General features: G+C 44.8%; 1 protein-coding gene across 2 annotated transcripts in view; it reads right to left on the reverse strand.

Annotated features, from left to right (window-relative positions):
• The window catches only part of ift80 (intraflagellar transport 80 homolog (Chlamydomonas)), a 72,037-nt gene extending 53,724 nt beyond the window's left edge, over window positions 1–18,313 (reverse strand). Inside the window, exons 1-8 of one of the 2 annotated variants that reach the window (XM_064984669.1) lie at window positions 18,202–18,313; window positions 16,538–16,624; window positions 15,563–15,781; window positions 11,371–11,481; window positions 11,187–11,255; window positions 7,741–7,850; window positions 5,371–5,460; window positions 5,083–5,220 (exon numbers count right to left, since the gene is read on the reverse strand). In XM_064984669.1, the coding sequence (XP_064840741.1) occupies window positions 5,083–5,220; window positions 5,371–5,460; window positions 7,741–7,850; window positions 11,187–11,255; window positions 11,371–11,481; window positions 15,563–15,781; window positions 16,538–16,577 (777 nt within the window). In that variant the 5' untranslated portion in view covers window positions 16,578–16,624; window positions 18,202–18,313. Of the gene's footprint in view, window positions 1–5,082; window positions 5,221–5,370; window positions 5,461–7,740; window positions 7,851–11,186; window positions 11,256–11,370; window positions 11,482–15,562; window positions 15,782–16,537; window positions 16,625–16,976; window positions 17,204–18,201 lie in introns of those variants that run through there. The other variant, XM_064984668.1, reaches the window with a different exon arrangement.
• Between the last annotated feature and the right edge of the window lie 133 nt (window positions 18,314–18,446).

The raw sequence follows: 18,446 nt of genomic DNA on the forward strand, positions 1-18,446 counted from the left end.
ACGACGCAATTGCGATTGCAATTGCACTGCACAATGCCCTTACCCACCTGGACAAAATGAATGCATATGTGAGGATGCTGTTCATCGACTTCAGCTCGGCCTACAATAACATAGTGCCCTATAAACTCAATACAAAGCTCACGGCCCTGGGTCTGAATGTCTCCCTATGTAACTCGGTCCTGGACTTCCTGAAGGGCCACCCCCAGGTTGTGACGGTACGTAACATTACCTCCTTAACACTGATTCTCAACAAGGGGGCCCCACAAGGGTGCATCCTTAGTCCCCTCCTGTATTCCCTGTATACCCACGATTGCGTGGCCTCACACAGTTCCAACTCCTTCATCAAGTTCACTGACGACAGTAGTAGGTCTGATTACCAACAACAACGAGGCACTCTGATACCGTGGTGCCAGGTAAACAACCTCCCCCTTAATGTTAGCAAAACAAATATTGTGATTGTGGACATCAGGAGGAACCAGGCTGGACACCCCCATCCTCATCAACAGGGCCGCCGTGGAGACGGTCAATAACATCAAATTCCTCGACGTACACATCTCAGAGAAGATGAAATGGTCTAACCACACGGACAACGCGGTGAAGGCGCGACAGCGACTCTTCACCCTCAGGATGCTGAAGAAATTTGGCCTGTCCCGAGGGCCCTCACAGTGTTCTACGGGAGCACCATTGAGAGCATACGGTCAGGCTGCATCACAGCCTGGTACGGAAACTTCACCACCACAGACGGCAAGGCTGTTCAGAGGGTGATACATGCAGCCAAACGCACCATTGGGTGCACACTGCCTGCCTTCACCTACAACACCAGGTGTCTCAGGAAGGCAAAGAAGATCATCAGGGACTCCCAGCCACCCGAGCCCTGCCCTGTTCTCCCCGTTTCAATTACTCAGTTGTGGGCAGTACATGAGCATCATGGCAAAAACAGCAAGACTTTCTACCCTCAGACCATCAAGCTGCTTCACTCCCCGCACCCCTTCAATGGTCATGCTGCTCCCTCTATGGACACTCCCCGCACCCCTTCAATGGTCATGCTGCTCCCTCTATGGACACTCCCCCACCCCCCAACAGTCTTTACTCTGCCTCCACCCCAAAGATATGTCTTTATTCATCACTGCTACAGTTATGATGTATGTAGTATTATTTATACTTCTATACATTGTTTTATTACCATTTACATCATTGTATTTCACTTAGTACTGCATGTTGGAGCCTAAGATGTTCACGGTACCCAGTAATCACACCTGCAACCCTGTACATGTGATTATTAAACACACACACACAGAGAGACAGAATGGGACACAGGTCAGACCAGACTGACCTCATAGGATTCTCCACATCATACCATGTTACACTAAAAAACGCTCCGACAGTGTTTCCAAACGCTATCAGAACCCATTGTACGGCATATTTTCTGTGTAGCTATGTGAGCCAACAGACTGACATTGTATCAGGCAGAAAAATCACAGCTGGAGACGATAAATCATTAAATCATCAATTGCATTGATTCGGGACATTTTACGTGTTGCGCAAAATAATATCTGCATTACATCAGATACTAGTGGTTTTATATCATGACCCCCTCCCCTTCAGAACAACGCTGCAACTGTCAGCTATACATTTGACAATTTATGACGACTTATCTCCTATGGCTGTGTGAGTGGGGCAGGCAGATGTTATGGGAGTGGAGAGGGAGCCTCAGACTTTCCACTTCCAATGTGTGTGTGTGTGTGTGTGTGTGTCGGGTGGTAGGAAACCCAGCACAGATTTAGAACACATTTCTGACTTTATGTCATAGTGCTGTTTCAGATGAGGTCAAATAGATGGGCAAATAGCAGCGTTAAGAAGCCATCAGCCGCTCCTGATTGAGTACAGGCTTTCTGAAGCAGGACAGCCATTGCACATTGGTTTTGGCTAATTAGTGGAGTGAAGGGTTCCTGGTTCTCGGTTCCTGGACTGGGCCAGAGTTGGGCCACGTCTTCAGTCCCAACCACATCCTGGGAACAGCAGGTATTAATAGCCCAATGATTGTTCTGAACATTTCAATTAAGGCCTGAAACAAGACCCAACATAGGACAAAACACGGCGTCTGGCGTGCGTTAGGTGAGCTGGAGTGGGGGTTTCTTTCTGGAAGAGTCTGCAGAGGTCTTCATGGCAGAGAGGAAAGTTGAAGACTTTGAAGAAAAATCTACCATCTTACCGTGATGTCATAGCATCCACAGGAGCGTCATCATCAGACTATTTGTTATTCTGACAAATTAGTCTAACACACACACACTAACAGGGTCTATGATAGTGTCTGTGTACCGATCTGCAGACGAGAGAGAAAGGGGGAGAGAGAGAGAAAGGGGAAGAGAGAGAGAGAGAAATTTGAACATCTTGGCCATGTTCTGTTATAATCTCCACCCGGCACAGCCAGAAGAGGACTGGCCACCCCTCATAGCCTGGTTCTTCTCTTGGTTTCTTCCTAGGTTTTGCCTTTCTAGGAAGTTTTTTCTAGCCACCGTGCTTCTACAAGTGCATTGCTTGCCGTTTGGGGTTTTAGGCTGGGTTTCTGTACAGCACTTTGAGATATCAGCTGATGTACGAAGGGCTATATAAATACATTTGATTTGATTTGAGAAGGGGGGGTGGGAAAGGAAGGCAAGAGAAAGGCAGAGAGGGAAGGAGAGAGGGCACAATGAGTCACACTTGTTAGTGAGTGTCACAGTGTCAGGGATCGTGACAGAGTCCAGACGCTAGACACCAGCTGCAGTGCCTCGTAAATAGACTGTTGTCTCGCAGGCCCATTGGAGTGCACGCACGAATGCACGCACGCACGCAGGCACACACACACGCAGGCACACACACATGCAGGCACACACACACACTCACTTCTTGTGCTCAAATCCAGTAAAAAAAGTGACAGTGTACTGCTTTGTGCTTAATAGAGAATCTAAGATCTTCCATGCCTAAAGAGGAGAGGGGCTGGGGACAAGACCCTAACAGTTGCTCCCTTATTCAAGTCAATAGAGAGACATATAATCAAGATAATCAACAAACAAAAAAAAACATGAGAAAAATTGATCAAGTTCAGTCCTGGGCTGACGTTGAGACTAGCCCCAACATGTGTGTGTCTGTATCTGTGCATCCTTGTTAATGTGTGCCTCAGTATCTGTGTGTGTGCGTGTAATGGGGTATCCCCCCTCCTCCCAGCCCTGTGGTAATGAGGAGGGTAATGCACTTCATCTGTCCCATGGAGGGATAGAGAGAGTGAAAGAGAGCGAGATAAAGAAAAAAGAAAAGGTGACAGAGAGATAGATAGAGAGGAGGAGAGAAGTCCTGCTGGAGGTTAGGGGTTAAACGTGCTTGGCCGTTCCTGCTGAGGCAGCGCTCTGTAAAGTGCAAGGTTTCATTGTACCAGATACAGAATGAAACTCCTGCCCATTAGTCACGGTAGTAACAGCAAAGATTCCTCACTGTGCTTAACTCCTTCTGCACCGCAGCCCAACTACAGCCCAGATACAGGCAGGGATGCAACAGTTACCCTGTATGTACTGGAACACAGCCTACACACCAAATGTGCAGGAGACTGAAAGCAAGGGCCGCTGGGCCGACAGAACACGGGATCAGATTCATCAACTTATCAAGGAGCAGTTATGAAGTGACTTTTGAGTGGCCTTCTCTCTCTTTGTTTCTCTTCTTCCTCAGTCTTCTTCTCCCTGGTGTTGTGCAACCCTCCCACGGCGGGCCAGGGCCGGGCTACAGTATACACAACACTCTCCCTCTGTGGCCTGGGAGGAGGTGAAGGCAAACAGACCCTTACTCCAGTTAAGAGTTACTGTACGCGTCATCAGAAAGAGAGAGAGCGCCACAGTCAACCCCACCACAAGACAGAGTGGCGCAATGACAAACAATGGAACAGACCCACAACGTAAACAAACTCACAACACAGAGACATGATTGTCATTGTGAAGAAAGGTGATTTAGGATCATTATTCAACACAATTACACCCGCTCAGAGAGTTTGTGGTCTCACTAGTCCAAATAATCTTATTGGATTTGTGTATTCAATAAAAAAATAAAGCAATATTTACAGTGTGAAAAGAAGATAGTGCTTATTACTGTACTCTTGCTGCTAACTTTTTTCTGCCTCGTAATCCCTAAAAGCTAGTAACAGGCTGGAATGGAATAGCGTCCGACTGAGGGTTCAACTCAGAAGAACAAGATGGCTTCCTTCCTCTCCACATCTACTTTCCTTCATCCACACTGATCTGTAAAAACTAGACAAGTGAAAGCTAATACCCTTGAATACACACATGCATGCACAAACTAAAATACACAGTGTTTACAAGCGCGCACACACACACACACAACCTCTTTCATAACCTCGGTGTTGTGTAGACATCTGCGTTGGCTCAGAGTCTCTCTCCAGACCATTTGTTTTGGTGCAAAAAATATGCCATTTGATTCTAATTAGATCAAAATGTAGCATGAAATGAGTGGTGATCAGTGCAGAGGACCAGAGCCCTGTGCTGTTTGTTTTCATTAGGCCACGTCTCATAGAGCAATACACTGACATTTCTATTTTAACTAAACAAATAATCCAGCTAAGATATATTGTTTCTGGCCATACGTTGAAGAATAATAAAACAACATTTTTTACCTTTATTTGACGAGGCAAGTCAGTTAAGAACAAATTCTTATTTTCAATAACGGCCTAGGAACAGCTGGTTAGTTGCCTTGTTCAGATTTTTAACTTGTCAGCTAGGGGATTCGATCTTGCAACCTTCTGGTTACTAGTCCAACGCTCTAACCACTAGGCTACCTGCCATCCATCACTCGCTCACTTACCATCAACAGCACTATCAGCCCCAGATATTAATACTGACATGTGACAGAGACTAATGAGCTAAGTGTACAGAGAGAGACACCATGCATTCACCATCTACTTCCACACACTAGGGAAGAGATGGAGAGATGGAGGACCTCTTACAGAACCAGGTTTGTCACACTGAAACACAGTGACAGTACACAGAGGTGTGTGAGGGGTTGGCAGTGGACGTGTGGTGGGGTGAGGGGCGCCCTTACCCCGGTCTTGTCACAGAGTCGCAGGGTGTTGAAGGAGCCCACGGCGAACACCTCCCCATCCGGAGACCAGGACACCGAGGTCACAGGGTAGTCATGTGACGAGGACGTGTATAGCAGACGACCATAGCTGTCCCACACCTGAGAGGGGAAAGGAGGGAGATGACGGGAAGGAGGGGGAGAGAAGGAGAGAGAGGTGGGAGAAGGAACAGGGTCAATTAGACAGTATTGCAACTGCATGATACACACGTTATAACACAGTTCATTTTTGGATCACGGGATACACTTGACCTTGTATTTACAGTCCTCTCCACTTGACAGTATCAGGTCATTCACAGAGTTCCAGTCCACCTTCAGAATGATCCCATCATGGGCCTTCCACTGGGGAGAGGAAGGGAGCGAGGGACAAGGAAGAGATGAGGGAGCAGAGAAAGAGCAGATGTTTATGCGTGAGCAGTGATATTCTCCATACCCAACCAATACATTCAGGAACACACCTCGGTTAACCAGTCCCAGGGAAGGAGAGAGAGGAAAGGAAAGAGAGGGGGGGTGCAGGTCCATATCGATATACTACACGCTGGGCTGAAGGCTAATATGACTCAGAGGTTCTTTTGTCAAGGACAAGCAGGAGAAGTCTGCAGGGAGTAAAGACAAAGCAGATACAGGGAGGAGAGCGTTCTTATCAGAAGGAGCCTAGTAGACAAGAGAGAGAGAGCTATAGGTCGAGCGAGGTGCTCTCTCTGACAGCCTCCCAGTCTGCTCTGTGTTAATGTAATAGCTTGGATTTGGCTCTAATTGGAAACAGGGCAGAGCCTTCACAGGTCGCCACGGGTGCGAGATCACACACACACGACCCCGTCAGAGACCCCATTACATCTCTGTAATACACACACACACACTAACTCACACACCCCAGCGTTCCCCAAGTGACACATCCTGATGTGCTGCTTATTGTTCAGCATACTGAATGGGACTGGGAAAAATCGTCAGAATAGTTTCCCCTTCAAAAAAGTAAGGAAAGGTTGGACAGTCACACAGAGCATTCAGAAAGTATTCAGACCTGACTTCCTCCACATTGTTACGCTACAGCCTTATTCTAAAATGGATTAAATCATTTCCCCCCCTCCATCTACACAGTACCCCATAATGGCAAAGAGAAAACAGGTTGGCCAGACCGAAGCCACTCCTCAGGAAAAGGAACATGACAGCCCGCTTGGAGTTTGCCAAAACGCTCCTAAAGGACTCTCAGACCATGAGAAACAATATTCTCTGGTCTGAAGAAAACAAGAGTGAACTCTTTGGCCTGAATGCCAAGCGTTATGTCTGGAGGAAACCTGGCACCATCCCTATGGTGAAACATGGTGGTGACAGCATCATGCTGTGGGGATGTTTTTCAGCGGCAAGGACTGGGAGACTAGTCAGGATAGAGGGAAAGATGAACAGAGCAAAGTACAGAGAGATTCTTGATGAAAATCTGCTCAGACTGGGGCGAAGGTTCACCTTCCAACAGGACAACGACCCTAAGCACACAGCCAAGACAACGCAGGAGTGGCTTCGGGACAAGTCTCTGTACATCTCTGGAGAGACCTGTTAAAGGCTGTGCAACGACGCTCCCCATCCAACCTGACAAGAGCTTGAGAGGATCTGCAGAGAAGAATGTGAGAAACTCCACAATACAGGTGTCCCAAGCTTGTAGCGTCATACCCAAAAAGACTCAAGGCTGTAATCATTGCCAAAGGTGCTTCAATAAAGTACTGAGTAAAGGGTCTGAATACTTATGCAAATGTGAATTTCTTTTAAAAATAAATGTTCAAAAAAATCTAAAACACCTGTTTTTGCTTTGTCATTATGGGGTATTGTGTGTAGATTGACGAGAAAAAAAAAGAAAAAAGAAATGTTACCTTTATTTAACTAGGCAAGTCAGTTAAGAACCAGTTCTTATTTACAATGACGGCCTAGGAACAGTGGGTTAACTGCCTTGTCCAGGGGCAGAGCGACAGATTTTTACCTTGTCAGCTCGGGGATTCGATCCAGCAACCTTTCGGTAACCTAACGCTCTAACCACTAGGCAACCAGACGCCCCAATTTAATCCATTTTAGAATTAGAACGTAACAAAATGTGGAAAAAGTCAAAGGGTCTGAATACTTTCCGAAGGCACTGTAGGTCAATACTCATGAGATGTATCGACCAACAGATAACCAGAGGCACGTGCCATAAAAGGAGGACGAAAGGAGGAGTCAACTCAGTCATGGTCTCCTTTCTCCTCCTGCCATGTGAAGGTTATCACTACAACTCCTGATCTCCACCCCCACCCGCCTCCCCAAACCCCTCTCTCTCCCACGACTCTGTCTCTCCCCGAAGGGAGCAGGGGGATGGGGTGAGGGGGTTTTGGGGCTCAGAGTTGTGCAGGGGGTTTCTCCATACACTGCCAGCTGTTGCTCTGCTCAGAGGGAGGGAAGAGGTGGGGGGAGGGGGGTGCACACTAAACCCTCTGGTGTTTACTCAGGGTCCCAGGCACAATTCAGTGCCAAAAACAATAAACAAATGTACATGAACAAGAAGAATACTCACTGGAGTGCGAGGTCTTCAAGCCCCCCCCCCCCACACACACACACACACACACACACACACACACACACACACACACACACACACACTACCTGTAGGAGCTTGGCGCTAGGTTGCAGGGGCTTAATTATCAGCAGTCTGCCTGACGTGTACAGGATCCTATCAGAGTCCGGGCCCCAGGCCACCGAGTACACAGGAGACCCTGAGAAAGAGAGAGAGGGAGAGAGCGAGAGACACACACAGCAGGAGGTGAGGAATCACACTGCTTAACAATGTCCATGTGCTCAAACAATAACTTTTATGATACTATTTTCATAACACATCCATTAACATCAGAAAATTATGACAACTGAAATTTGTTTAAGGCCGTTTCACAGTTGCATCTCCTTCTCAGACAGCGTGACATATAATAAAGTAATTCTGTCAGTAGAAGATCCACTAGTTAGTTGACTCTGGTTTCATCAGAGCATTGATTAGCTATCACACAGTTTACCTCGAGGCAGACGGAGAAGTGCTTGGTGTTCCTTACAAACACAGAGACACTGCAGCAGCTGGAGGAGATTGTATTTCTAATTTCCACACCACAGCAGTGTCATATTTACTCTTAAGGTTCACCTCGTGCAGCCTGTAGGAATGGGGTTTTGCGTGCAAAGCTTGCTGGAATCCTGCAGACCTGGCTGTGTATCACACCAAGACAGCTGAGCGTTAAGAGAAACCTGCCTAAACCGTGTGTATGTGTGTGTGTGTGTGTGTGAGTGAGTGAGTGAGTGAGAAAGAGGCAGGCTGACATTTAACCCTGCTTGTGGTTTCTCAAATGCCAAGAGGTCACATGATCGCGGGCTGACAATGAGAGACGGCTGAGACGAGTTCCCTCTGCCCCCCTCCTCCTCTTCTACACACGTCCTCTCCTCCCTCACCCTTCCTCCCCCACACAAATGGGACACGATTACATCATCTCACTCAAGACTCACAACAACGGCCCCCAGCTGTACCCGTGACTCCTGCAGTGTGTGTGTGCATAAGGGGGCGCAGCACCTGCACAGATGCATCTGCAGTGTGGATGATGTGTCCACACCTGTTAGGAGACACCACCAGTTCCTCCATGTTCTCTACAAATCTGTACGTGCAACAGCGGCTGTGCAGCTCACTCCCTCTCAAGCCTGTCCAGTCAATGCCATGGTTCACAACAACACAGACAGACACATTAAATAGAGGACTGAGGGAGAATGTGCATCGTGTGGCGAAACTGCTCCTGCCTCTGCCCAGTTTTCTATGGAAGCAAAGAGCCCATTCATTCAGGAGAATGCATCCATGTCATCCGGATGGCCAGTTTTTACCATCAACGGCAACATTTTTTGGGGGCCACTTCTGAGAAGATATTTCAAAATGGCACAATGAATCAATTAATAAGTAAACCATCTGTATGCGAGTACTGGTTAGAGAAATGGATCATTAGGAGTCTTTTTTATGGATTTTAATAAAACTCCACTCCAATAAACCTTTGAAACTTTACGGTGCCTTTAATAAAAATGGAACTGGAGCATTGGCTGCATTTTCAACTGTATCCAGCAGCATTACACCCTAATAGTTCAACACACACACACTTCTCTCTGTCTGCCAGATTGTCATCTTAAATCCTCCATGGTTGTCATCTTAAATCATCTGGCTGGACTAAACACTACTAACACAAAGGCCATCTTTAAAATCGTCGCACCGGCATCGTTTACAGCAGTTTTAAATACACACAGACAGACACACTGCACGCACACACACTGTAAAGACACTGTACACACACACAAATCCCAACTGTGGAAGTAAATGTGAAAGCCTAAAAATTGTCAGAACATGAGGCATATCCTGTAGAGCTTCAAACTGTACTAGTCTTTCTATATGTACTGTGATGACATTATCTAGGTTACTATATAACCACCATTCTCAGAGCTGTATAATGACAGCGCATCATGCCACTTGTCCTCAACCAAAAGCTCAGTTTAAGTGGAGAAACTTTTGTGACACGGCACAGAGAATACACATGAACAGTATTGTACCGCTCTGTGACAAGCCTTTCTCTTTTCATCAAATCCCTTTTGCTCTCTCTCTACATACCTCTCTCTCGCTCTCTCTCTTTCATCCAGTGAGGTGCCCTAAAAAGCAGAAATGGCCTTAATGAACACAGCGGTCTGTGTGTGAGACTTTAATTGGTGGCTGTGTGTTGCCTTATGTTTACAAAATTTCCGCTAGCGCCGTCTCTCTCTCTGTAACTCACGTGGCTGTGTTCATGGGTTTGACCTCATTACAACTGTCCCTGGCCCGGCCGCAGCAGGTCCACTGCCTGGGCACAGAGTGTGAGAGAGACCTACAGGCGGCTTGAAAAAGCACAAGGCTGACACACTCACCCCCTATGATTAAAACAGTGCATCCTCATTCACACATGGGTAGTGATTTCTTTTTTCCTCGAGTCAAGCCCGAAGTCGGTAGCCGAAGTCCACACCCCTTCGTTGATGATTGGTCAACAGTAGGGATTCTTCAATGATATGTATGTTGTCATTCAACGAGAGACGACTCGTTTTCATGCACATTGTTTCACTTGAGATATACTGCCACAAACATCTTCGTTAGATGTAAAATTGTTCTTCTTGGCATGTACAGTACCAGTCAAAGGTTTGGACACACCTACCCATTCAACGGTTTTTCTTTATTTGGACTATTTTCTACATTGTAGAATAATAGTGAAGACATCAAAACTATGAAATAACACATATAGAATCATGTAGTAACCAAAAAAAGTCTTAAATAAAAATACATTTTGTATTTGAGATTCTTCAAGGTAGCCACCCTTTGCCTTGACGACAGCTTTGCACACTCCTGGCATTCGCTCAATCAGCTTCACCTGGAATGCTTTTCCAACAGTGAAGGAGTTCCCACATGTATTTTGATTTGTTTAACATTATTTTGGTTACTACATGATTCCATATGTGATATTTCATAGTTTTGATGTCTTCACTATTATTCCACAATGTAGAAAAAAGTAAAATAAAGAAAAACCCTGGAATGAGTAGGTGTGTCCAAAATTTGGACTGGTACTGCACATAAAAATTAATTACAGATTTCTTGAGGAAGTGTACACTGGCTATGACATCTCAAGAAGGACTAACAGAACTATTGCCGAATTTTGTCGTTTTTCAAGCAAAGGTCTTTCAAGGGAGTATGCGAGCACACTTGATCAGTTCAGCTAAGCGCCAGTCTAACAGAAGCATGCTGACGACACTGGGCTGGAAGACTACAGCACACACTCACATACACCTCTTCACACAGAGAGAGTGCAATGTTGTCACTACACCGTGGAGCAACTGCACCACAAAAACTACAGGGCCCCAGGCTGACAAAACAGGAAATTGTTAAAAAGGGACAATATTGGTGGCTGCATTTGTTTCAAAACAAAGTGTGGCTATGCACTGCGAGTCTGCTGCGCAAATTAATTTTAAAATACAGTAAGTGCTGAGCTGAGTGGTTGAAAGAATAGTTTGAAACATTTTACCTTGCTGGGCCAAGGTGGACCTCAGCATGCCACTCTTAGACCAGATCTTGATCTGTCCGTCCTCCCCAGCTGAGGAAACAACATCAACAATCTGAGTTACAATCTATGGCAGTTATAACAAACTTGTTTCTGAGCAGCGTATTACATTTTCTTGTGTTTGTTTATTACCCTGTGTCCCCCTCACCTGTGATGAGAGCGGTCCCGTCGTAGTTCCATCTCCCGGCTAATACAGCTCCTTTGTGGGCCTCCACACTCTTCTCAATACGGCCCATCTTAGAGGCCAGGTGGAATTTGCCTACAGACAGACAAAAGAACAGACAGGTTGAAGACGGGTACAGTCCATTAGATATGAAGGAAATATACTATATAAACTGTCTCTCTAGTTCTAAATCTCACTTGAGAGGCAACAAACAGTCAAAACGCACGCTAAAAGCATAACACATGATGTCAGGAGAGTTCATAAATACAAAGAATATAGGCACTCGGCCACACACAGAAACAAACAAATAGATAAACATAAAGAACTGTAACCAATGGAGTCAGGTTCTCATACATAATGTATTTTGCTCCACTGTCCTAGTTGGTAGCAACCTTCTGAAGACATTTCTTACACAAGACGGAAGAATGAAAGCGATGTCTCTCTGCTGCTTAAATGAAACAGTTTCCTATCTGCTAGAGACGGGGAGCGATCAGGCATGGAGACAGTTATCAAAGACACTAGCCTACCATATACTTTGTGGCGGTGCGTATTAAAAAATACAGAATGTTCTATGTCATTTCTGGTTGCCTAAAACTGCAAATCAGCATGATGCTTCTCTCTCCAGTTTCTATATTTGGATGTCCTAACAAATGTGAATGTCGCAGACCCAGAAAAACAGGTAGTGTGTATACGACCATGGCTGTTGTATTAAAGGACGCTCAGAATTAAAATAGGCTTTTAAAAATGTAATATCTATTAAAAGACATGACTGTTAAAATGCCACATTCAAAACTGCTCACAGAATTTGCTCTGTCTGTCAGTACTACGAACCAAACCCATTTTTGACATATCGCCTCAGAGGTCCACACAGCAAATGAGGTTGGAAAAAGCCACAAAAGTTACTATAGATTTTCCCCACACACACCAAAGCTATACATCTGTGGTTTCTATTTAACCATTTCATAGCCATGTGAAATTTCACTGACATTAAAAACAGAAACCAGAAAAATGTGCCGTTACAAGCTGCAATGGACTATTGTGCAATCTCACCTCCCCTTCCCTCCCCCAAAAATGTTGAAGTTGCTGTGCGTTAAGATATAGGACTAGTACATTCAAAACAAACACTGCCTCTCCATAAAGGAAACCAATGACTTGTTCTAAAAAGCAGTCAATTGTGATAATATTACCTATATGATGACTATAATCATTATGTACCAGAAAGACAGATGCAAACGTTTTCATGACTACATGATCTGCAAGGGAAAATTGCTGCTTCAGTTTGTGGGTGTGTTTATGCAACCCTACACTGCCATTAACATTGTGACCACACGTCGCCTGCCATCGCCGTACATCTCCACTCTGTGTGTTTAGAGCTGATATAGACACAGGAGAACAACAACAGTCCTGTGCTCTGAATCAGTTGAGGAGTTAGTGAGGTAACTTCTGTCAACTTGAGTTCAACTCGGGATAACCGGTACCACAAAAGTGGCTCACCTTTTAGACTGGTAAATTTCTATGGCAACAAATCCTTCAGAACTATCCTGCTCCAGGCAGGCTAGCTCCGGGCTAACTCCATTTACCCTGAATAATGTTTCTGAGCATTGAATTGAAGACCAATTAAATCAGATACCATCCCACTCACAAAGATTGTGACGGCGTCCTCTTCATTTGAGGAAGACGACTGATTAAATGTTATTCATCCCCCCTAAAAAATGTATATTAACTGAAACTAAAGTGTCTATCACATTACACATTTAGTAGACCGCATTTTCCTTCCAAAATACTTTTTTTCACGTGATAGTTTGCATTTCAAATGTCAAAATACTAACAGCCATTGCTAGTGTACCAATGAGTTAAACAGTCAAATTGCCAGGGATAGTGGTTCCAAAACCTTTCTATGGATTATAAGAACACTGCTCAAAAAAATAAAGGGAACACTAAAATAACACATCCTAGATCTGAATGAATGAAATATTCTTATTAAATACTTTTTTCTTTACATAGTTGAATGTGCTGACAACAAAATCACACACAAATTATCAATGGAAATCAAATGTATCAACCCATGGAGGTCTGGATTTGGAGTCACACTCAAAAGTAAAGTGGAAAACCACATTACAGGCTGATCCAACTTTGATGTAATGTCCTTAAAACAAGTCAAAATGAGGCTCAGTAGTGTGTGTGGCCTCCATGTGCCTGTATGACCTCCCTACAATGCCTGGGCATGCTCCTGATGAGGTGGCGGATTGTCTCCTGAGGGATCTCCACCAGACCTGGACAAAAGCATCCGCCAACTCCTGGACAGTCAGTGGTGCAACGTGGCGTTGGTGGATGGAGCGAGACATGATGTCCCAGATGTGCTCAATTGGATTCAGGTCTAGGGAACGGGCAGGCCAGTCCATAGCATCAATGCCTTCCTCTTGCAGGAACTGCTGACACCCTCCAGCCACATGAGGTCTAGCATTGTCTTGCATTAGGAGGAACCCAGGGCCAACCGCACCAGCATATGTTCTCACAAGTGGTCTGAGGATCTCATCTCGGGACCTAATGGCAGTCAGGCTCTCTGGCGAGCACATGGAGGGCTGTGCGGCCCCCCAAAGAAATGCCACCCCACACCATGACTGACCCACCGCCAAACCGGTCATGCTGGAGGATGTTGCAGGCAGCAGAACATTCTCCAAGGTGTCTCCAGACTCTGTTATGTCTGTCACATGTGCTCAGTGTGAACCTGCTTTCATCTGTGAAGAGCACAGGGCGCCAGTGGCAAATTTGCCAATCTCGGTGTTCTCTGGCAAATGCCAAACGTCCTGCACGGTGTTGGGTTGTAAGCACAACCCCCACCTGTGGACGTCGGGCCCTCATCCACCCTCATGGAGTATGTTTCTGACCGTTTGAGCAGACACATGCATATTTGTGGCCTGCTGGAGGTCATTTTGGAGGGCTCTGGCAGTGCTCCTCCTGCTCCTCCTTGCACAAAGGTGGAGGTAGCGGGCCTGCTGCTGGGTTGTTGCCCTCCTACGGCCTACTCCACGTCTCTTGATGTACTGGCCTGTCTCCTGGTAGCGCCTCCAAGCTCTGGACACTACGCTGACAGACACTGCAAACCTTCTTGCCACAGCTCGCATTGATGTTCCATCCTGGATGAGCTGCACTACCTGAGCCACTCGTGTGGGTTGTAGACTCTGTCTCATGCTACCACTAGAGTAAAAGCACCGCCAGCATTCAAAAGTGACCAAAACATCAGCCAGGAAGCATAGGAACTGAGAAGTGGTCTGTGGTCACCACCTGCAGAACCACTCCTTTATTGGGGGTGTCTTGCTAAATGCCTATAATTTCCACCTGTTGTCTATTCCATTTGCACAACAGCATGTGAAATTTATTGTCAATCAGTGTTGCTTCCCAAGTGGACAGTTTGATTTCACAGAAGTGTGATTGACTTGAAGTTACATTGTGTTGTTTAAGTGTTCCCTTTATTTTTTTGAGCAGTGTATATAGCCACAACACAACAAGCTGTTCCACAGACAGAAGGAGCGACAGGAGTCGGAAAAGGGTGCTTGTTCATTGCTAATCACATCAAAGACGACATTAATGATAAGTAATAAAATGAAGATGGCACTTCGAAAAGCCCATTTCACACCAAAGCCTGCTGGATTTGCAAGATACCTTTTCTTTCATTTTGATTTTGGCACAACTGAAAATGTGGCACCGACTTGGCCATGGATTGATGTTTCAGCATTGCCTCAACGAAGAGCTCGGCGTTCAACAAGCAACAAGTTACACGCCTGCTAAGCAGGCAGACGGGCAATATCCACGGTTGTGGTACGAATGAAGCCTGACCTAGAATGTGCAGCTAACGGAAGCTTGCTTCGTAGTATAACACTCTGGTCAATGAGAGACATTTCACACAGACCATGCAGTTATGTACCTTGGGACTCATATCCTCTATCACCTACCTAATTCAATATCAATCGGTCTTGTTGAATAATGTGAGAAACTACCATTGCTTTAAAATGCAACATTAATTTTCTATGTTAGCGGTGCCAAAAACATGTTTCAGATAGCGCTTTTAGGTATGAAAGGTGCTTCATAAATAAAGTTATCGAAACAAATTATCAAAGCCTGTTATGAGAAAATCTCTTATTATTCCTCATCATTATTGGGCCCTTTGGTGACTTGCCATCAGTGCTGGTGAGCACAAAGATCTCAGCCTGGGCCTGCTTCTTGCCTCCCACAGTCTTGGGGAACCAGTGCAGGTCGATGGGGAAGAGGTCCTCCTGCAGCTTCACCACCAGGCTGGTCTCACTGGTCAGCAGGTTCCATCTCAGGATCTGGTGGTCCTCACTGCATGAGTACAGCTCGTCTGCAGTGGTCCAGCCCACACAGCTCACAAGCTCTTTATGTGTCCAGATGTTAAGGAGGACAATGGTTAGGTGGAAATAGATCAGAGCTTGCTGCAAAATATCTAAATTACTTGAACCAGGTGTGTTAGCATTAAACTGGAACAAACGTTCTCACACCCTGTAGCCTAACTCTCTGGGTCCAGGGTTGATGACTGCAACAGACTCAACCACAGTGGTTGCTTTTCAGGTGAATTAATCAACACAGATCCTGTATTAACCTTTCTTTGTATTTAGGTAGGGCAGATCCACACACACAAGTCTGATCAATTAGCATATAAAAACATTTTCACCTACATACAGGTTGCAATAAGCATGCCTTTAGAAAGGTGCCAGGCAGACCTGGGTTATGTGTGCTTGATTAACCATTTAAATGGACCATTCAAATAGTCCCAAAACTGCAAACCCAGCCCATCTGCCACTCCGGACAGGCTAGAGCAAACACTCAAAATGTTTAAAAGTTTTCAAATAGTATTTGAACCCAGGTCTGGTGGTGCAAGGTGCACTGAATATCATATTTGTCTCAGGCAGCCTTGGCTTTGGTCCATGACGTTAGAGCGAGTTGGAGGAACGGACACATACCCCCTAGACCAGAGCAAAAGAGGCCTAGTATGTTATTAGAGGCACAACTTTATAACAGATTTTTCATTAATGATTGCTGACTGTCCATGTTTTTTTTTTCAATAGAAAAAAACGAACAATCAGGTCAAAGCACTGTTGTAGTATCGTTCCATCTTTCACAAAACTGAAAAGGATATGTTTTGGTTCCTTGAGTAATGATGTCTTTAATCTCATCGTGGTGGCTAATGTGAAGTCTTCAGAAAATAGGTACTAGGCACTCACTGTAAACAGAAGGGTTGTCATCGATCATTCAAATTGGACAGAACAGTTCGTTACCAAACAGAATGTATTAGCTTGCTATACAATTAGCAAAGTGAGTAGCTAAGTAGCTAGCTATTCATAGCTAACAGTACTCAGTTTGCTAGTAACACTGGCTGATCAATTTTTAAAAAAACACAGTTGTCTAGTTAGCTAAGTTATGCCGGCATGTTTTATTTTGAGTGCAGAAGCCATATCGCTAGCACTGACCGTATATAGCAACTACTAGGTTGTTGATAGTTACTTGAATAGCTGCTACGCTAGCTAAATTAGCTACCTCTCTAGTCAAACAAGCGTCTGTCGTTGCTACGGTACCTTCACTGTAGCTAACGTGTCTTCACGGTTATCACAATTGATAGCAGACAACTAATCATGTCCAGTTGCCATAGTAGCTCCACCGCTAATAGTTAATGCATATAAGGTTATATATTCCTCAGCAATTATACTAATCGACAAAACCAGAAAAATAGACTGATAGCTATGCAGCTAGCAAGCAATGGTCTGAAACGTAGGCAGAGATACTCATTTTCTAATTTCGCTGACGTACTAGGGCTGTGTAAAATACTATCGCGAGAGTTCCTTGGCAACAAACTCTAGAGATTCTAAGGCTTTCGTTGCTCGGTCTTGATGTCATGTTACAAAGGAATAATTTGTTCAAGTATTGTTTAATACTTGTTTCTGATTAACTTGAAGGGCATTATAGAGCGTATATTGTTTCCCTGTAATGGACGGTATAATTCAATGGCTATGAAATTAATTCTTACATATTCTACGGGTGCGTTCGTAAATTGCCTCTATTGTGTCTGAGTGCGTTGTCAGATTGTCCGTTCGTAAATTCAAAGCGTTGGCTGAGGAGGAGGGTTGAGCCGAGAGTTCTGATCTCACAACGGCAGTCAGCGCCCAAGCCAACTGGCTAACGTTGGCTAGCTACTTCCAGACACAAATGAGAGAACACCTCACTTTGGCCACATTACTCGCCCGAGCAGGGCTAGTTAGGCTGTTTTCATGTTATCTAGAACGTTAGTGACTGTAACTGTGCTGCTAGCAACAATTTCATTCATTTTTTTGGCCAACATTTACTGACACCTGTCATATTCAACGGGTGTTGCACGTTCGTAAATTATCCAGTTATTCTGCGCACAAACGAGATTGCTCTGAAATCCGAGTAGTTAACCAAAATACATTTACGAATGTTTGAACTGCTTTTAAAAGCCAAAAGTCGAATTGAAAACATTATTGCCATTGTTTAATTCGATTTTCAAAATAGCAAGCTAGGACTGATGGTTTGGTTAGCTGAACTTGCAAGTCTGTTAAAGTATAGCCGTGGTATAATAAACTCGGGGCTTTAACTTTCTTATGGGTTCTCTGGAAAATAATGCAACTCCGTGGAAGGTTCGTGCCACTCCGCTAATGCTTCGTGGCACACACCTTCCACCTAACACATTATTTCCCATAGGACGCATAACCCCTTGTTTATTACCCATTACATATTTTCGACTCTTCAACCAATACAATCAAAATACAAAACATTTACCAGTACCGTAAACAACACCCTTCCGTCGTCACTAGGCAACAGTGCCCAAACGTCACGGCGCGTTCTATTTTCAAAAATTATTTTATGAAAATATCCCAAATCATTACCAAAATATAACTTATAGTCTTCACAATGTTAACTTGAATGCAAAAACCTGTTTTAAATTTAAGTTCATGGATGCTCAAAACTAGACTTGGCATCGGCCCTCTTTTTGAATTTCTTGTTTTTTTGACCAATGAGGATCCATGGGT

This window comes from Oncorhynchus masou, chromosome 13, assembly GCF_036934945.1.
Source record: "Oncorhynchus masou masou isolate Uvic2021 chromosome 13, UVic_Omas_1.1, whole genome shotgun sequence".
Lineage (NCBI taxonomy): Eukaryota > Metazoa > Chordata > Actinopteri > Salmoniformes > Salmonidae > Oncorhynchus > Oncorhynchus masou.